General features: G+C 43.2%; 1 protein-coding gene across 2 annotated transcripts; it reads right to left on the reverse strand.

The window, feature by feature from the left end:
- Positions 1 to 4699: 4699 nt before the first annotated feature.
- LOC147312125 (CD276 antigen-like) lies at positions 4700 to 15108 on the reverse strand. Of its 2 annotated transcripts, none has more exons than XM_086267537.1 (10): positions 13871 to 15108; positions 13614 to 13656; positions 12176 to 12514; positions 11727 to 12020; positions 9852 to 9959; positions 7775 to 7816; positions 7620 to 7670; positions 7246 to 7302; positions 7103 to 7159; positions 4700 to 6805 (listed from the first exon to the last, which is right to left on the reverse strand). In XM_086267537.1, exons 1-10 carry the CDS (start codon positions 13958 to 13960, stop codon positions 6735 to 6737), a joined length of 1152 nt encoding a protein of 383 aa, XP_086123663.1. In that variant the 5' UTR covers positions 13961 to 15108; the 3' UTR covers positions 4700 to 6734. The 2 variants fall into 2 exon arrangements, with proteins under 2 accessions (XP_086123663.1, XP_086123664.1); XM_086267538.1 differs by having other exon boundaries at positions 15066 to 15102.
- Positions 15109 to 15735: the final 627 nt, after the last annotated feature.

Consider the following 15735-nt stretch of genomic DNA (forward strand, 5'->3'; position numbering starts at 1 on the left):
GCTTCAGCCAAGTGGAAGCTAAATTGGCTAGTCATTCATATGTAAATTAGGTTGTTATCTGGGAATTCTGGAGGGGGGTGGGGGAACTGCTAAAAGCTGTGAACTTCCTTTTGTGTTCGTCTTGATGCATTCTCAATCATCCAGGGAAATAAATCTCCAAAAGTCACCAACTTGGAGTGTTTCAGTTTGCCATCTTAGGGAGAAATCAACACACATGGGTGTATGTCCTTTGTTGCTGAGATTTATTGATAAAAACAGTACAAAAAACCAACCATTTGTACACATATTTACAAATAATAATAAAAAGTGAGTGAGTACATTTCAACATTTTCAGCAATCACTCACAATCCTGGCACTGCCATGGTATCTGTAGTCTGCATTTACCACATGTGTATCTGTAGCAGTGAACACATCGCACAGTGGCATGATTGTTCTTGCATTTGTGTTTGACCTGACACATGGCTCTTTTTCCAGGGCTAGGTGTGGAGGGTTGTGTCCAAAGCAACTGTTCTTTTCTGTTTCATTTTCTCCGTCTCCTGCTGCAGACAAAGAGATAATGATAATGACTGCTGTATCTGTGTAATGTTCGTTCTGATGCTCCCTGTGGCCTCTAAAGCATCTGAGCCAACTGTCACAACCTTTCAGAAACACCTGCAGCTCCTTCCTGACAGAACCTGGTCGATGCGGGTACGAGGCCCCGTGCAGCAGCAGTAAACACGTGTCTGCAATGCTGGAAATAAAACTGAGCTCATTCTGGAAAGCAGAGCTGGAATAAACAATGCTTTAAGGAGTGCATTAACTCTGGAAGAAAGAGGGGCGGCGATACCCTGCTATTATATTGGTCCATAGTTTCCACTGATTGTTGTTTTATTGTAAGAGATGAGTAAAGTGAGTGTGAGACGTCGCAGCTCTTTGTGGCGAGTACTCATCACAGGACGGTTTGATAGCTGAAGCGAGCACGAGCATCTTACTCACATCTGAAACTAGAGGCTGATGTAATAGAAATAATCCTGCAAAGGTCAAGAGTTCGTCTTTCCTTCCTGTTATATTCAAAGCACTTTAACCTTTGACCTCTGCTGGATGCCCCCTGGTTCATACTGTAGCTTAGTGTTTGTGGCTGATAAAGTGCAGATATTCTCCCACTGGTGGAAAAGATCACAGCAGTTCAGTTTAAGACTGTTTTAGCTTCAGTGAGAGTCATCATCAAACAAGAACGACGTTTCTGTGTAGAAAATAACTGATTTTGCTTTTATTTAACTAAAAGTGATAATCCTGCTTAAATAGCTTAGTAGTGCACAGGTTCTGTGCACAGGCATTCATATTTCAGGGGTAATTGTGCCTCCTCGTGCCCCCTTCTATGGCCATCATATATTGGGTATATGGATGGAGCGGGCCTGGGGGCCAGTACGTAAATGTGAACCCAAACGCAGATTCAGACGCAGACAGCAGGAATCAGTCTTAACTTGGCTTCATTTACAGACCCAAGAGAAACACAGTACACGGGAGAAATGTGCGTGGACGTGGAACTCGAACGTGGGTCTCTGAAACAGCACGAGAAAGGTCAGGAGGGGCACTGCGGTACGGAGACCTGAGGACATGTGACAGACTGGATTAAGTGAACACGAACAAATAAACCACAAGAAGCAAAGGCGCCGTATTACTAACACAGCTACGCAGATGAAGAGATGAATAGTTGTGGTCTTCAATACTGCTAAGTGATCATCCAGCATCACACACAGGTGATCATGACAGGTGTGTTGATGTGGGCTCCACTGGGGTGGAAAAACACAGCCAGTCACCAGGAGCATGACAGCATATCTAAAATGAGAACATTCACTTTCCAAATAAACCAGTCAAGAGTGTTGTTGGTCCTCCTGTTTATGTAAATGATCTACATTCTCCATAATCATCACTATGTTCCCAGCACAGATCTGGCAACAGTGGGAAGGAAAAACTCCCTTTTAACAGGAAGAAACAGGACAAAGACACCCTGTGGAAGAGAGCCAGAGGTTAATAATAACTAATGATTAAATGCAGAGAGGTGAGTGAAGAGGAAACACCCAGTGCATCATGGGAATCCCCGGCAGCCTACGTCTATTGCAGCATAACTAAGGGAGGATTCAGGGTCACCTGGTCCAGCCCTAACTATATGCTTTAGCAAAAAGGAAAGTTTGAAGCCTAATCTTGAAAGTAGAGATAGTGTCTGTCTCCTGAATCCAAACTGGAAGCTGGTTCCACAGAAGAGGGGCCTGAAAACTGAAGGCTCTGCCTCCCAGGGAGCCAATGAAGAGAATCCAATACAGGAGAAATTTTCAGCGTCACTCTGAGACAGGATATTTCTAGTTTTAGAGATGTTGCACAAATGTAAGAAAGCAGTCCTACATTTTTGTTTAGTATGTGCGTTGAAGGACATGTCCTGGTCCATCCATCCATCCATTCGCTTCCGCTTATCCTTTTCAGGGTCGCAGGGGGCGCTGGAGCCTATCCTAGCTGTCATAGGGCGAGAGGCGGGGTACACCCTGGACAGGTCGCCAGTCTGTCGCAGGGCCAACACACAGGGACAGACAACCATTCGCACTCACATCTAGTGGCAATTTGGATTATCCGATTAACCTATCCCCACAAGCTGCATGTCTTTGGACGGTGGGAGGAAGCCGGAGTACCCGGAGGGAACCCACGCAAACATGGAGAGAACATGCAAACTCCACACAGAAAGACCCCGGCCTGATGGTGGAATTGAACTCAGGACCTTCTTGGTGTGCGTCAACAGTGCTAACCACCGTGCCACCGTGCTGCCTGGACATGTCCTGGTCAAAAAACAGAAATCAGGGCAGCAGTTCTCGCTTTCTGTAACCTCATGACGCAAATCCTGACTCACAGTGAAGAAGAGGAAGCAGCGCTGCCACTTCTAAGGTCAGCTTGTATTTCTCCTTCCAGAGAACTGACTGAGAAGACAAAGGTTGGAGGTGCCGTGTGACTGAAGATCTCTCGTCCGTCCTCCTCTACAGTTTCAGATCTTCAGATTTCACTGTTCACAATTTTTATCACTGAGCTTTATTCCAAACAGAATCTGAAACCTCTGACAGCCATGAACCATTTCCTGTGTTGTTGTGCTGTGGTGTGCACAGGTGCCATGTGGTGTTGTCCTGTCTTGTGTATGCTCAATCTGAGGAAACAGAGTGTTTCCCACTCATCAACAGCAACAAGATAACACAAGTAAACACCTTCATGACCTCAAGCTGAAGCACATTTTGTATCTGCAGCAGGACAATGATCCAAGTCCGACTCTGAGTGGCTTTAGAAAAACAAAATGAGGACTTTAGAGTGGCCTTCAGGTCACTTCCTGTGTGTTTGCTCTCAGGTGTTTCTGACTGCGTCGATGCTTTCTAATAATAAGCCGAGCGCTCGCATTCACAGCACAGCAATGGGAATGTTAAATGCCGCCTGTGGGGTAGTGATGTTCCTGATGTTATTTCATTCTAACTTTCAGAATACTAAATAAACCACTTCTGCACTCAATATTGAGTCTGATGTTTGAGGCTACAGTTTGTCCGAACAGATAAAAGATTAATCATATTTCAGAGCCATTTGAAAATGATCCCAGCAAATATTTCAGTGTTCAATAACCGTCTGTAATCAGTCGAGTGGCAGCTCAGAAGTCGTTTAGAATGAAAGCTGAAGCAGCATGTCTCCTCCCTCACCTCTGTAATGGTAATTATCTGTTTACCGATTAGAATAAAACTAAATAAAAAAATAACATTTTCTCAATTAAAAAAAACAAGAAGGGTAGCACAGCGGCACGGTGGTAAATGGTAAAATGGTAAATGGCCTGCATTTGTATAGCGCTTTTCTAGTCCATAGGACCCCAAAGCGCTTCACACTACATTCAGTCATTCATCCATTCATGCACACATTCACACACTGGCGATAGCAAGCTACATTGTAGCCACAGCTGCCCTGGGGCGCACTGACAGAGGCGGTGGTTAGCACTGTTGCCGCACAGCAAGAAGGTCCTGAGTTCAATTCCACCATCAGGCCGAGGGCTTTCTGTGTGGAGTTTGCATGTTCTCTCCATGTTTGCGTGGGTTCCCTCCGGGTACTCCGGCTTCCTCCCACCGTCCAAAGACATGCAGCTTGTGGGGATAGGTTAATTGGATAATCCAAATTGCCACTAGGTGTGGTTGTCTGTCCCTGTGTGTTGGCCCTGCGACAGACTGGCGACCCGTCCAGGGTGTACCCTGCCTCTCGCCCTATGACAGCTGGGATAGGCTCCAGCGCCCCCGTGACCCTGAAAAGGATAAGTGCATGGATGGATGGGGGGAAGAAAAGGGGTCACTCAGTCCCACAGATGTCCAGGTTTAAATTCCCCTGAGCTGATTGGAGCTGATCGTCCTCACGTGTTAGGGATTCCTGACTTTATCGTACTGACATCACCACAGGAAGGACAGACGTGCTGTCAGGTGTGTCACCATGACACAAATGAAATATAATTTAGAAGTAACTGAAAGTAATATTTAGAACTTTTAATCCCAGTCTGTGCTCATAACAGCAGATTCATTGATTCTTTACAGTAATCTGATCGTCACTTTGTGCTAACACAGTTAATATAAATATACATACAGCGGACGCATGCACATTTATTACTGTACATTTCTTTACAACAGTCACACGGACTCTTCAGAAGAACCGAGGTCATGATGTCATCTGTAATCCATAACCAGGAGTGAGGAGACGCTCTCGGGCTCCAGGCGAGGTTCAGTGGAGCCGTGAGTGCTCGGTGCTTTTGCGACCACTAGCTGCCCGTTGTGTTGCTGTTGTGGTGGTGATGACTGTAAGTGTGTTAGGTCGTGGACACGTGCAGAGCAGAGAGAGTCGACGCGTCGGAGAGCAGGTGTGACAGACCTTTGTGTTTACAGTGAAGTCTCCCTGAAATGTGATGTTTGCAGCTGGAAGCATCAGTAAAGGAGGTCCTGCTGGCTGTGTGTCTGCAGCTAACACAAACTCAACACGTTCTTTAAATATCCTGTTAAACTCTCCTTTAGTTTTAGGATGAAATGAGGCTCCAAAGTGAACCAGCGCATGTTGTAGCACCAGTTACCCAAAATCCTGTGAACTTCCAACAAGTATGGAATAACCAGAGGTGGCAAAAGTACACTTAAAGAATACTCCAGTAAAAGCTGAAGTACTGATTCAACCTCTTTACTCAAGTCAAAGTAAAAAAGTACCGGCTCTGAAATGTAACATAAGAAATAAAAACATAGCTCCGCTGGTCTGATGCAAAGGGAACCGAACCTTGTGTCTATATTAATGTAAACAGAAAAGTGAGTACATGAAAGTCGGGGGTGGGGGGAGCCTAACATCAGTTGTAAGGGCTCAGCGTGGGGAAAGTGCTTTGGCGTAACCAGCAGCTGGGGGAGCGCCTCGTCTCCTCGCCTCTTCTCCTCACCTCGTCTCCTCGCCTCGCCTCCTCGCCTCTTTCTCCTTTCTCTTTTCCGTCCCCCGGTCTCCTACGTTGTGGTTGTACAAACTCAAATTTTTAAAAATAAATAAATAAAAAACCTTTAATAGATTCTGACTCGTGGACCATTGTAAGAAATGCTGTAATGGTCCAGTTGGGAAAATAACTCTGGCAGTTCTGATCGTGACGCTGTTGGACTGATTCAAAAACATGAGGACTGACATGTAAGCTTTAAATGAGCACTTGAAGCTCTCTCCTTCCTTTCTCATCTTTCTCGAGTTAGTTTCGTTTCTCTGTGAGTTGGACCTTTAGCTGCCAGACACACTGACAGCATAGAAACAGTTTGTTTGTTAAGCTGATGCATCTGAAATTACCTGCAAACGCGTTGCTTCCTTTCTGCTCCCTGGTCAGTATTACTAGCTTCAGAGGATCAGTGAGCGCAGCATATGAACATCTGACCACGTGGATCATGCATAAATTGTCCTGTTGCCTCTTCCACCCCCCTGTCCCTAAATTTCCAGTGTTTCATGTTTGTCAGTGTGTTACTGTACCAGCTGTGTATCGAATGCACACAAATTAAAATGCATAAATAAATATATAAAAGATGAAGTAAAGGAGTAAAACTGTTGTGAACATGTTCATAGCAACACTCCATTCACATGCTGCTGAATCATCGTCATCATTATTAGTCATCACTGCTCCTCATTCTCACACAGCAAAGATGGATTCAGCCTCCTATAATCTGTATTTACAGCATACAGCAGATGTCAGCTAACATCTAAAACAGCATTAAGTTATGAAATTCTGGATTGTAGACTCTTACAGTTCAGAATCTTTAAATAAAGTGACAAACAAGAAAACGGTGCAGCTGATCGGACCCTGTTCAGCTGGGAAACAGTAAAGACGCGAAATCCTTGTTTTGTTGCTCGAGGAAAGCTGAGCTCAGTCAGTCACAGCAGCTTCACCGGCTCACGGTTCATTTGATCGTTTCATCCTTCTCGGCGTCTTGAGGCAAAAGCAGAGCTCAAACAGAACATTTTAGCTCCCTGCATCGTTCATTGGTTTTACTGTAGGTTTCACTGAGTCCGCCTGGAGAAGAACTCGTTGGCACTAAGAACGAGCCAATAACAGGTCATTTTAAACTGAACTGTGCAAATAAAAAGGTTTAAACTCTTCAGGAAACGACTCTGCCGACGCCTCTGGTGTGTCGGCCGCACAGCCGTCGTCCTGTTCACAGCGTGTGTGAGTGCAGTCGAACAATGAATCCATCCTCAGTTTAGTCAGTGTTTGCGTGCACGCTGCCTCCGCCTTGCTCTGCACCACCTGCAGGGCGGTGCTCCTGGTTTTCTAAAAGAAAAGCAGACAAAACATTTTTCTCAGAAACGATCCAACAGCGATTTCTCGACTGTGAAACAGATGAATGCAGGTTTTAATCCTCTTCACCAGAGTGTGTGCAGCACAGTTAGAGCTGTAAGTATCTGGACATCAAACACTTCTCATTTTCTATTCAGTGTCTGTTCACCATCACAGTGACTCAAACAGTTAAGGTGTGACCAAAGTGCTGCTTTAAAATTACATTTTTATTCATATTTCTACAGACTGTCAATGTCTGCTAACTCGGTGCAGCACAGACACGAACACTACCTGCTCCATCTAGAAGGTTTTGGTCCACGTTGTCTCGATGTGCATCTCCCCACTCATCTGTGGAAACAGCACATCAGAGTGTAGCTGCTGAGTGTGTCAGTCATCTTATCTCATTGTGTTTGTGAGTGAGCCAAAGTCCAAACCTTCATCCTGTGGATCCTCGTCGTCTCTGCTCCCTTCATTTGCTGCCTCTTGAGATTCTAACAAAATCAAAGAAACAATGGTTGACAAACATTAAAGAACTGTGACATGTGACACGCTGTCTTTGGATGTGAGAGCTCCGAGACCCTCACGCTGCAGGATCACTCTTTGCATGACTACCAGAGTCCCTTCCAGCTGATTTCAGGGGTTCCTTCTCTCCATGACGAGTTTAATTTTGAAATATAGCCGTCTGCACAGTGTTGGTAACACCATCATGGTCTCTACCATATATTTCCAAATATGTCACTATTTCCCAGGCGTTCCAGATGTTGAACCTCTGCTGTGAGAGCACCAGGACCGCCTCCCCCCTTCTTACCTTCTTGGAGCTCCATTTGTTGGTCTGCATGGTTTTCACCTCCTGGCTGTTCTACACCAGAAACAAAGCAAAGCTCTTCAGTCAAGAATCAACTGTGGAGCTGTGACCCTCCAATCGTGTCATCATAGATCTTTTTGACCTCACTGCAGAATTACCTCCATTCAGTTGTCCGTTGGATTCATCGCCAGATTTGCAGCCTAAAAGCAAAAGCAGAGGAAAAAGGTTAGGAGCAGGAAACACTAAATAACTGAAGTGCTGTGAGAAAAATATTGTTTCATTTGGAAAGTCAAATATGGATGTGGGAAGAAACAGCCAGATCCTGACTGGTTCACCAAAGATCTGACAGATAGAAGTTAAGCTCGAATCTAACTCAGTTACGGTCACTGTCACTTCCTGTTTTATTTTGTAATCCTGGATATGTTATGCCTCTGTGTCTTGACTAACAGTCTTGTTAGTAACAGTGGCTGTATCCCAATTCAGGGTCTGCAGCCTTAAAGGCGCATTTTAAGGCCAATTACGTCACAGCGACGCGACGAAGGCTGTCCCAATTCGAAGGCTGCTCGAAATGCGGCCCTCAAATGCGTCCTTCATTTCCCTGAATTTTAAGGCTGTGGCAGTGTAGACTTCGTGGCCCAACATATCCCAGAATGCATAGCGCGGCGGTGGGTGTGGATAATTTTGCCGATAAAAAACGGCAGATGAGGGGCGCCCGAAGAGTGAACTTTAAGTAAGTACTGAATATTATGTCACTTATTTATGTGCAAATGTTTAATAACGAAGAGCATTAAAACATTACTGTTGGCCACATGTCGGCAAAGTCATGTGACATTAGTGACGTTTGTACTAACTTGGTTTTAAAGCCTTTACTTTAAATATACGTCGTTCAATAGCTGAGCTTCATCTCACAGAGAATGATCAAAGCTCATGTAGAAACAAACAAACAAATGAACAAAAGATTTTCTCCTTCATCTCTGTCAAACAAAGCTGTATGACACGTTTCCAGCTGTTAGTATCATGGTTGCTAGGCAACCTGGGCAGCGCGACGGAGGCTAGACTGCCCATTTCACAAGCCTCGCACTTCCGGCCTTAGCGGTCTTTGAGTACGCGGCCCTTGTGGACCGTTAAGGCTGCAGACCCTGAATTGGGACACAGACTCTGTCTCTTCCCAGAAATCACAGACCAGGCACATAAGTGTCGTTAGCACAGCTGGTGCAGGGTCCTCCAGTCACTCACTCTGCAGCTCTACAGACTGCTGACCTTTCACTCCTGTAACACGACCTGTTAGGACTTGCTGAGCTTTGACTTCTGGCAGTTAACAAAGTTTGAAGGTTGCTTTACTTCCTTGTAAACTACCTGGATAGAATACAAAAATCTGTTTAAACAGAAACAGCAGCTACCTCTCAGTGTACTGATGCTTTACTATGATCATTTTATGAATGGGCAGCAGGTGCATGTACTGGTCTGCTGTGGTTTAGTGGTCGATCTACGTTCCTACCCTGACGTTTGCCCTGAGCTGAAATGATCTTCCCCGAGGAGTTGTTACTCTCCCACACTGGAGTAGCTAAATGTCCTCTGATGGATCGCTGCAACAGTCGGGGCCGACTTAATGAATCCTCTCTGCACTGTGAGAAAACGTTTCTTCTGCTTCATACACTGTGTAACTGTGACAGCAGTGTTACTTATGTAGCTACGGCTGAGTCTATGACCACACAACAATACAGCCATAGCTACAGTACGACTGTAAAGACGACTCAGTTTACAGGTTAATAATAACGTTGTGTTGCTGTGCTGTGTGACACGTTTGTCTCATTTAAAACGTGTGTTTGTGGACAGCCTGTGTGACTTTACAGACGGATGAACGTTCGCTCTCTTTATGAAACAGCTAAGTGCTCCGTAGGCGGGGTCAAAACGGTGGCTCTGACCCCGCCCACTTTAACATCACAAAAACATGAAGCGATCACAGCAGTATGCTCCTGCTGATTGCTCAAGCATGTCTGCATGTGACCCGAAGAGGTCATCAATGAAGACACGACGCTGACAAAGTGCAAAGATTCTCCATCACAGCTCTGAAGACCTGAATCCAAAAGCCTAACAGGGTCTATGACTGTTCAAACTTTTGACTGATTATTGCTGTCACTGATTTATTGATCAGTGTTTGAACAATTCATTTTCAACATTACATCATATGTTTACTGTAAATGTTAAAAGAACATAACTCAATGTTTTACTTACGTTTCTTGTAGCAGATGTATGTGCCTACTGCTAATCCTGCTATTACTAATGCTACTGAGACAGAAACTAGACATATGAATGCGTGCACTCCTGGATTTGTGTCTGGACCTGTGAAGAATATGACAGAACAACAGAAATGAGCTGGGCTGCTTTACCAACAACTGTAATTATTATTCAGGTTACCTTAAAATCCAGGTTAGGCTACATGAATATTTTCTCTTATTAATGAAATTCTAACAGTGACAGTGGTGTCCCATAACGATGTGGGCTTCATAGATAATTGGCAAACCTTCTGGGGGAAACCTGGTCTTGTTAGGAGAGACGGCATCCATCCCACTTTGGATGGAGCAGCTCTCATTTCTAGAAATATGGACAAATTTATTAAACCCCCCAAAATATGACTATCCAGAGTTGGGACCAGGAAGCAGAGTTGCAGTCTTACACGCCTCTCTGCAGCTTCTCTCCTCCTGCTACCCCCCAAAAACCCATCTCCATAGAGACTGTGTCAGCTTCCAAACAGACAAAAAACAAACTAAAAACCATCAACAAACAACTTAAACATAAACAATTACAAAGAAAGAACAATAAAGTATCCACATCTGAACCAAAGAGTAAAACTTTATTAAACATTCAGTTCATCTGGACGTTTGCAGTGGGAGAAACATTTCGTCATCATCAGGTGACGTCTTCAGTTTCAGCTGACTGCAGGTTTCCTTATAAACAGTACATTTGCATAATGACTGAATGCAAATTCTCATGACCATTGATCAACAACCACTGATCAATTATTAAATATTAGGTCTCTCTCCTCCAAGTCTCTGTTAGTACATGACTTAATAATTGATCAACAAATTGATTTACTCTGCCTTACAGAAACCTGGTTGCAGCAGGATGATTATGTTAGTTTAAATGAATCAACACCCCCGAGTCATTCTAACTACCAGAAACCTCGAAGCACAGGCCGAGGGGGAGGTGTGGCAGCAATTTTTCACACCAGCCTATTAATTAATGAAAGACCAAGACAGACTTTTAATTCATTTGAAAGCCTGATGCTTCGCCTCGTCCACCCCAGCTGTGAAACTCAGAAACCAGTCTTACTTGTTATCATCTATCGTCCACCTGGGCCTTACACAGAGTTTCTGTCTGATTTCTCAGACTTTTTATCTGATTGAGTGCTCAGCTCGTCTGTAATAACACCACCACTCATTCACCTATAAGTATGTCAAAGATGGCCCCGCCCCTCCCTGAGCCTGGTTCTGTTGGAGGTTTCTTCCTGTTAAAAGGGAGTTTTTCCTTCCCACTGTCACCAAAGTGCTGCTCATAGGGGGTCATATGATTGTTGGGTTTTTCTCTGTATGTATTATTGTAGGGTCTACCTTACAATATAAAGTGCCCTGAGGCGACTGTTGTTGTGATTTGGCGCTGTGTAAATAAAATTGAAGTTGAAATCTGAAGGACAGCCATGTAACACTGTCAGGACAGTGATGGCAGTATCGGTGTCATCTCTGTCATAACGTTCATCAAACATTCTGCAGGATGATCCAGCAAGGTCTTGGAGGATTTACAGGATTTCGACTCAGTGAAGTGTTTGCTGACTCAGAAAGTCCCTGATTTTTATTGGCTTTTAATGATTTTTAATGGCTTATTGCTTCATTTTAAAAATGTTCCCCAGATTCTACCTGAAACTGTGTGAACATCCATCGGGGGACGGATGTACAACAGAAACATATCAGCAGCGTCCCTTCAATACTGATTAGGCTCAAACAAGCACTGAGTTTAACAAAATAGTGCTAATGTTACAACATTATCTAGCCCCGCCTTCACCAGCACTCCCACTCTGACAGATACTGGGGTTTGCTGATGCGCTGCACTCACCAGCACCATCTCTGTCTATCTTTGTGGTGGTGTTGATGCTTTGGTTGGAGCGAGGGTTGGTGATGCGGCAGGTCACCGACACCAGCTCCTTCACACTGACGGAGCTCCTGACAGTGAAGGTTCCATCCTTTGCGTCCCTCTCGTGGGTCGGTTTGTATTCATGCAGGTCCACATATTCACCACCGGTCGTGTTTTGACCCGACCATGACACGCTGGATTCAGGGTATCCTCCACGCGCTGTGCAGGTCACAGTGTCTGCTGTGTCAATGGTCAGGTTTATATCTCTGTAGGAAGCTGTGACAGAGGTGAACACTGTTTACACACCACAGACATTCAGAGCACATCAGCACAAACACTTCATGCCAGAAACAAGAACATCAGAGTCAGAGCTGTATGAAAAGTCTCAGGGAGACGTATTCGATCTGGACGTAAGAAGATATCTTCCTTACCTGAAACCTGCAGTGTTGAGTTGCAGCGGCGCTCACGTCTGTCTTTGAAGGAAGCCATGACCCAGAACGACTTCTGGTCGTCTGCAGCTGTAACACTGTGAAGTTTAATGGAGATGTTCCCCGATCCAAACTCAGAAGCAAAGACTGTAACTCTGTTCCTGTAGACTTCAGATGTTGTTTGTTGACACGTTTGTTCACAATGAATCAAAATGTTTTCAGTCCCGTCCTCCTGCCAGTAAAACCACTTTGGACTTGTTGGAACTGGGAGTTTACAGGTAACCAGCACAGAGCCTCCAACAGTGGCACCGAGGAGCTCCGCTCGCTGACCCGAGATGAGGGCTGGAAAAAGAAACACAAACACATCAGTAACGATGTAATTATGACATCAGTGATGTAACGCACAGTTTAAGAAAACCAGCCAAACTGTAAACAGACAGGCACTGACAGGACCAACTTCAAGTTTGTTTTTCACTATTTAAAGATTTTATTTTAAAAACAGAAATCTGATTGGTTCTTTGTGCCTCACAAACCTTTTTCCTTCTGGCTGGAGTGCAGTCTCTCACACTAGTGGCTAATTTGGGTCATTAACTTTCCCAAATTACTATCAGTTGTTTTGGATTCTCTGTATTTTTTGCGTTACTGTCCAGTCTTCACCTTATAATATAAAGCTGTTTTTGTTGCTAAATAAATAAATTGAATTAAACTAAGTGAAACGTAATTTAATATTAAAAATCTCCAGTGAGATGAGATGGATCTGTTGGGTTATTGTGGTATTATTAGCTCTAAATGCTCCTTCATCCCTAAAATCAAAGAAACAAACTGAAGGTTAAAAACAGCAGAGTGTCATAAACAAGAGGATTTACAAGGTTAGGCAGAGTTAGCAGGTAGTTAGCTGGTTTCTATTGAGAGTTTAGTCGGCTTGAGAATGATTGTTTACCAGAGGGTTTAAATATTTGCTGTCTGGGGCACCTCGAGCTGCAGAGGCCAAGAATGATGACTGAAGAGCTTTAGGGGCTTTGTGTCTGTTCAATAAATAAGAGCCTCACACAGCGCAGGAGACACTTGGACAGGACGCTCAGTCAATACATCAGCACTTAACATGCAGACAGAGCCTCAGCTGTGTGCTGTAAACTCCATTTAGCTTTCACTGAAGCCGATACAGCTGGAATGCATTTACTTGGATTTAGTATGGATGCAGCACACTTATAGCCAGGACATGGTAAATCATAGAGCTGTAATAGCTGTATGATTTAAATATGGCTCATGAAAGAAAGACAAATGGAGCAGATGGTCTTTAATAACTTTAGGTTTGTTAGTCCTTAAATAAATATAAAAGTACAAATTACAAATCGAGCCCAAACATGCATATTTCTGGGGATATTTGAGCATCATGTAGCAGCACATCCTCCACCAGGAGTAAAGCCCAAACATATCTTACCACCGAGCAGTCCGACCACGAGGCCTGCAGTTAACATGTCTGCCTGTAAAACAAAGGTAAAACATGCTGTGGTCACATATCTATTATTGCGTGTAAACACACTGTTTCATCTTCCTCATGAAGTCTGGCTGGCCTCCAGCAGGTGTTACTGGAAATGTAATGAGCCCACATTGTATTCAGATTAGTAACAAGATCACAGTAATAAAGTGATATAATCCCAGTACTTTGTGTTTAAACAGTGTTTAGCACACACTCACAGGATTACATGGTGTCGGGCTCACAGACAGCAGCTGTTCCACCTCTGCATGCTGTAAGCAAATAACAACAACAGCTACAGAGTCAAACATCCTGGAGAGCAGCTTTCTGTGAAGGATCCACACAGTGGGTTGAGCCCACAGAGCATCACGGAGGGAAATTCTGGGATTGTGGTACTTTGCAAATGTGTGCTCTATGCATGCAGCTGCTAACCAGTTAAACAAATAGATTTAGCAGCCAAACCTCAGGTGTATTACAGGCATCGTGTCATAAATGCAAACAACTTTTTTACTGATGAAGTAGCGAGTCAAACTTGGCTTGAAATAAACCATCATGAAGCTGTTCTTTGTTCTTTGCACAGTGATGTGTTTTCAGTGAGAAACTTCTGGTTTCTCACTGCAGCAAATGAAATCTGAGCTACATGCACTCAACAGTAATTCAGTTCAGTTTCGTTGTATTTATATAGCTGGTTTATACTGGTTATACTGGTTTACTATTTTTCTTTTTACATTCAAAACAAAAAAGGTAAACTGAACATCAAGACAATTCTATAAAAAAATAAATGTTGTTATGTTACCTCAATATTACTGAGATGTATTTCAATATGTCTGTAAAATACATTTGTTTTATTTATTTTTCGTTTTAATGTTATGAACTACAGCAACATCTGTGGTGTTACAGGTCAGTTTTGACAATTTTATATTTACTTGAAAAGAAAAAGGGGGGAAAGTACTTCATTTTATGGTGTTTATAAAAGCAGATTCCGAAGAAAGTGTCCGGATCTATAACGGCTCGCTCTTTGGTTTGCTGAAAGCCTTTAAGCGCTGATCCGACATAAAACAAAGTCACACAGACGAGCACGCGCGCACACCACGGAAACACTGTTAATATTAAAATAAATAAACAGGAAGTCAAACATGGAAGGAATGAAAAAGAAGCAAAGCTGTAAATCTCCAGACTGTACCGGCTCAGGTCAGCACGATAAAGATGATTCAAAGCAAACTGAGTTTGAAGACTCAAAGGTTTCCAGCAGCGCGCAGGACGGTGCACAGTCATAAAAGCTCAGGACACGCGTGACAGCCGGAGCTGTTCTCTCAGCTAAGTAAGAGCCAAATATTTCTTTCATCGCCAATAAACGCGTAACTGATCCCAGGAAGCCTCTGTGAGCGCTGCGTCCTCACAGACTTACAGACTCACCTGAATCAGAGTCTGTCACAGGAGCCCGGGCTGCTCCTCTCACGGCCGCGGTGAAGAGTGGCTCCCGTTATCCGCACGTCCTCTCTTACAGACAACCTCGACTTCCCCCTTCTCACTCTCAGCCACGCGCACGTGCACGTTTTCTGCTTCTGCATTGCTTCCTTTCTGGTGATAAAATATGGAACGCCAGGACTGCCATAATGAATTAATTAAATACACCATTAAATAATTAATTAAATGTGGCAATAATTAATTAAAATTGGAATTAATTAATTAAATAAATAGTTATGACACATGTAATTAATTAATTATTGACACATTTAATTAATTATTTATGTATTTCACATTTTAATTAATTATTGACACATTTAATTAATTATTGACACATTTAATTAATTATTTATGTATTTCACATTTTAATTAATTATTGACACATTTAATTAATTATTGACACATTTAATTAATTATTTATGTATTTCACATTTTAATTAATTATTGACACATTTAATTAATTATTTATGTATTTCACATTTTAATTAATTATTGACACATTTAATTAATTATTGACACATTTAATTAATTATTTAATGATGTATTTATTTATTTCATTTTGGCAGTCCTGACGCCTGGCTCTCGTCATGAAATAATTTTATCTGTCAGCCTCACCCAT

The sequence above is a fragment of the Aulonocara sp. 'chitande type north' Nkhata Bay genome, linkage group LG16 (assembly GCF_057382095.1).
Source record: "Aulonocara sp. 'chitande type north' Nkhata Bay isolate Kocher_YH1m ecotype deep benthic linkage group LG16, A_spYH_male_GT1.1, whole genome shotgun sequence".
NCBI classification, from domain to species: Eukaryota; Metazoa; Chordata; class Actinopteri; order Cichliformes; family Cichlidae; genus Aulonocara; species Aulonocara sp. 'chitande type north' Nkhata Bay.

What these genes read in the sequence shown, in the direction of transcription:
- LOC147312125 (XM_086267537.1), bottom strand. Translation starts at nt 13,960, where the DNA reads ATGTTTGACTCTGTAGCTGTTGTTGTTATTTGCTTACAGCATGCAGAG. An exon ending in CGTGGTCGGACTGCTCGGTG is followed by an intron (nt 12,515 to 13,613) that starts GTAAGATATGTT and finishes TTCTTTTTCCAG; the next exon opens with CCCTCATCTCGGGTCAGCGA. An exon ending in CTCAACACTGCAGGTTTCAG is followed by an intron (nt 12,021 to 12,175) that starts GTAAGGAAGATA and finishes CCTCTGTCACAG; the next exon opens with CTTCCTACAGAGATATAAAC.